At 40.7% G+C, this 4,786-nt stretch overlaps 1 protein-coding gene across 1 annotated transcript in view; it reads right to left on the bottom strand.

The window, feature by feature from the left end:
* Positions 1 to 4,786, bottom strand: part of LOC111966014 (transforming growth factor-beta-induced protein ig-h3) — a 57,728-nt gene that overhangs the window by 4,507 nt on the left and 48,435 nt on the right. The window contains 1 exon segment of the mRNA XM_070444167.1: positions 2,275 to 2,436. Within this exon segment, the coding sequence (XP_070300268.1) occupies positions 2,275 to 2,436 (162 nt within the window).

Raw genomic sequence — 4,786 nt, 5'->3', positions numbered from 1 at the left:
TCAGTTAAGTAATGACCTACACTGACTAGTATACTGCAGCTACACATACTGGTTTGCGTTGGGTATATAAAATAATGTTAAATGAATAAACACTGCCTTTGTTAAGAAGATGTGCCGTAACTGCTTTGGCAACAACCAACGTGTTAGATGAGCAGGACCACGTTTAGACAAATAAGTAATTATGGTTTTCAAAATAAATGACTTGAGAATTGTAGCTGTGAATGTTAGTAAAGTATTATGCCAAGACCTTAAGTCAATCATTCCATGTTCTGCAACCAAAATTATCCTTTCACTTTTAAGCATCCATTCGTCAGCACGTGTTTTATGCAGACTGGTAGTTTTTCCTAATTCTCAGTTTGTAAAACGTCTGACCAATAGAGATAACGAACATGATCCGTAGTTTCTAATATCAGCTTTGTGTCTAGCAACCCCCAGGAGCTGCCGGTGTGTGAGTACCAATGGCTAAGGAGAGTTCTGGTCAGTGGAGGAGGGCTCCCATACCAAGACTGAACGCTCTGCAGGAGGACAAACTGGAGCTGAACCATGACAGTAGGCCTCATGACTGTTTGATCCTGAACACCACGAGTCCTAGAACAACACGATCCTAAGAATCACACGATCATGGAACACACGACCTATCTAGAAACACATATGAATACACGACTGGATACACAGATCCTGAAACACACGATCGAGAACACACCGATTTAGAACACACATCCTAGACTACACACGATCGTGGAACACATGATCTGGAACACACAAATTCTTCTGGAACAATTTGATCCTGTAACAATTTGTCCAACTAAACATAATGTTTGAATTGATACTACACTTACACAGTTCTACCAACTCATGTGTCCACCTTACCAGTACTAAACATGTTACGAGCAATCACAGTAACGATACCCATTACCTATACATGACCAACCTGTAAAGGTACTAACATCTACTGGTAGTACATGTTGTACTGGTAGTAATGTTAGTACTGGTAGTACATGTTTAGACTGGTAGTACATGTAGTACTGGTAAGTACGTAGTATGGTGTACATGTTAGTACTGGAGTACATGTAGTACTGGTAGTAACATGTTAGTAACTGGTAGTACAGTAGTACTGGAGTACAAGTGTAGTACTGGTAGTACATGTTAGTACTTGGAGTACATGTAGTACTGGTAGTAAGGTTAGTACGGTAGTAACATTAGTACTGTAGTACATGTAGTACTGGTGTACATGTTAGTACTGTATACATGTAGTACTGGTAGTATGTTTATATGGATACATGTAGTATCGGTGAATGTAGTACTGGTAGTCACTGTTAGACTGGTAGTATCATGTGTACTGTAGTTAGCATGTAGTACTGGTAGTACATGTAGTACTGGTAGTACATGTTAGTACTTGGTATGTAGTACATTAGTACTGGTATAATGTTAGTATGGTAGTACAATGTTAGTATGGGTAGCACATGTTAGTACCTGTAGTACATGTAGTACTGGTAGTCCATGTTAGTATGTAGTAATGTTAGTACTTGGTAGTACATGTAGTACTGTAAGTAATGTGTAACGTGGTAGTGCAATGTCTAGTACTGCGGTAGTCCCATGTTCATACTGGTATAACATTTAGTACTGTAGTAATGTATTAGTTATGGTAGTTACATGTTTAGGTTACTGGGTAGTAAACATGTTTAGTATGTGGTAGTACATTATAACTGGTAACAATGTTAGTACTGGTAGTAATGTAGTGAGCACTGGATAACTGTTATTCGCAGCTGGTAGTACATGTTATCTTCGGAGTGTCAGATGTTATACTGAGTAAAAAAATGTTAGTTACTCAACTGTTCTCCTGTTAACCACAGCTGTTTGGCATTCATACGTGTGCTAGCATCCAAGATGCATTCTACCATGTCATCATTTCCTGGGTGTAGATGGGTTATTAGGTTCATTCAAATWGTTCTGTCTGTCTGCCGAATATATTCTCACTGTGGGACAAATCAGATTGTCCTTGGTGCCATTGATTTTTCTTTGCTGGAAAAGTACAGTGTTTTGCAAAGCCAGTCATGTGAAACCTGTTCACAGTCTGGTTGTTTGTAAGGCAGGATGCCAGTCACCCAAATACACTACATATGACATACACTACATATGACATACACTACATACACAACATACATGTGATAGAGCACATATGACAGAGCGGTATCTGTTATAATTATCCTAGTCTTACATTACCAGACCTCAACCCTGTGTTCTCGTTTGAGACTGGCTTTGTTCTAGAAAAACMAGAATGTCTGGAGCCAGGGCATGTCCTTACCCATGAGTTTGTTGAGGTCAGCCTTTGGCAAGGCGCTGAAAGCATCGTTGGTGAGAGCGAACACGGTATGAGGACCGGCCTGGTTCATCAGCTCTGTCATGCCAGCCGTCTGGATGGCACCGACCAACAGACTGGGAAAAAGAAGGGAACACACACTTAGAAAGACCACCCTCAGAGCAACAAAGAAGACTTGACAGCCGACTGATTTCCAACACACACAGTTTGCTAAAAACATCTTCAGAGGAAGAAAGAGGACTTGAGTTGACTAATAGGAAAGTTTTTTACCACATCGAAGAGTTGTGGTTTCTGATGTGCCAAATATACCAAACATGTATCTGTTGAATCATGGCAGAACAGAACAGATCAATGGTAGTGAAAACATACAGAGTAAATGGAAAAAGAACCAGGTCTCTGAACGTGGGTGGAAATGAAGCAGCATATTGCCTTTGAGCCTTTCAGTTCTGGAAAAACCATTAAGACGCTTGGGGGCTATAGCTACAGAAGAAGAACACACGCTGTGCTACGTAGGCAGAAGCTACACTGTTAAAATGAAGTGTATTGTAACACCAAAACCAGTGGCAACTGAGCTGCCACCAACTTGAAGGAGACAAAACTTTTCACATTGCTGGAGTATTGAAACACATCATCCTGAGATGTTCTGAAACATGACATGGTGTGTCGTAACACAACTTAATCAAGTGTTGTGCAACACCTTGCCAGGGACTGGGAGCACTAACCGAAAAAGATTGAAAACACTATTTTGGTGTTTCGTGTCCTGTTCAGTGCAGAATTAGATACCGTCTCTTTTGGTGTCGTTTCCTCTCTCTAAAGCTTCTAAACACTATTATGATGTTTTGAATCCTGTCTAATGCAGAATTAAATCCCTTTGTCTGGTGTCTTAATGGTAACATTGTTTTATGTATTTGATCATTTGCCATTTTATACCGGTTTGGCAGGCATTGTCAAGCGTAGTGTTCAAACCACCAGCACTAACTGGATGTAAAACTGCAAGACGTGAGGATTCTGCACTTGCCTCTTCCATTGACAACCATGAATGTGGGAATGGGTGCTGTGCTCATTGAACGTCAATTTGTCTGACGGTTTCGATGTGCGTTCATCATGATCCATTACACCTCATGGCACAACAAGCTTAATACTAATTTAGAAATATAAGTTTCTTTCTTCAAAACATTCATACAACATTGTGTGAAAGAATGAAAAAGCCAACAAAAAAAATTATAACCCACAATCCTCTAAAAACAGAATCACGTGGCAAGACAAGGAAATGCAATGTGGTTAAAACCAAAGACTTCCAATGAGTTCAATCACTCAATTTTCTCTCGTTGGTTATACTCATGAAAGATACTTACGTTTTTAACAACATATTAAGTTTGATAAATTTTTACATTATTTTGGTAAATTGAAATGAACAACTCATTGAAACGACTAGCATACATTAAAAATAGACCGTTATGAAATGACAAAGGGGATACAGATAGCTGGGAGAAACAGACTGAAGGGTTGGAACAGGTGATTACAGATTGATGGGAGAAACAGACTGAAGGGTTGGAACAGGTGATTACAGGCAGATTGATGGGAGAAACCAGACTGAAGGTTGGAACAGGTGATTTAAAGATAGATGGGGAACCAGACTGAAGGGTTTGGGAACACAGGTGATTAAGATAGCTGGAGGAAACAGACTGAAGGTTGAACAGGTGATTACGAAATTGATGGGAGAAAACAGACTGAAGCGGTTGGAACAGGCTGATTACAGATAGATTGGAGAAACAGACTGAAGGTGGTGCGAACGTGATTCAGATAGTGGGAGAACAGACTGACGGTGTGGAAACAGGTGATTATCAGATAGCTGCGGAAAAACCAGACTGAAGGGTTGGAACAGGTGATTCAAGATAGCTGGGAAAACAGACTGAAGGGTTGGAACAGGTGATTATCAGATAGCTGGCGAGAAACAGACTGACAGGGTTTTGGAACAGGTGATTACAGGATAGCTGGGAAAACAGACTGAAGGGTTGGAACAGGTGATTTACAGATAGATGGGAGAAACAGACTGAAGGTTGGACAGGTGATTACAGATAGGTGGAGAAACAGACTGAAGGGTTGAAACAGTGAATTCAGGATAGGTGGGAGGAAACAGACTAAGGGTTGGAACAGGTAATTACAGATGATGGAAGAAGAACAGCTGAAAGGGTTGGAACCGGTTGATTAACAGAATGCTGGAAAAACAGACTGAAGGGCTTGAACAGGTGATACAGATAGAGCTGGGAAAAACGACTGAAGGGTTGGAACAGGTGATTACAGATAGCTGGGAGAAACAGACTCGAAGGGTTGGAACAGGTGATTACAGATACGCTGGGAAAAACAGACTGAAGGGTTGGAAACAGGTGATGTGCAGATAGTGTTGGGAAAACAGACTGAAGGGTTGGAACAGGTGATTACAGATAGCTGGGAGAAACAGACTGA

Source organism: Salvelinus sp. IW2-2015, linkage group LG6.2 (assembly GCF_002910315.2).
Source record: "Salvelinus sp. IW2-2015 linkage group LG6.2, ASM291031v2, whole genome shotgun sequence".
Classification (NCBI taxonomy): domain Eukaryota; kingdom Metazoa; phylum Chordata; class Actinopteri; order Salmoniformes; family Salmonidae; genus Salvelinus; species Salvelinus sp. IW2-2015.
Note: the sequence above shows the minus strand (reverse complement) of the source record. Positions and strands in the feature narration are given on the sequence as shown.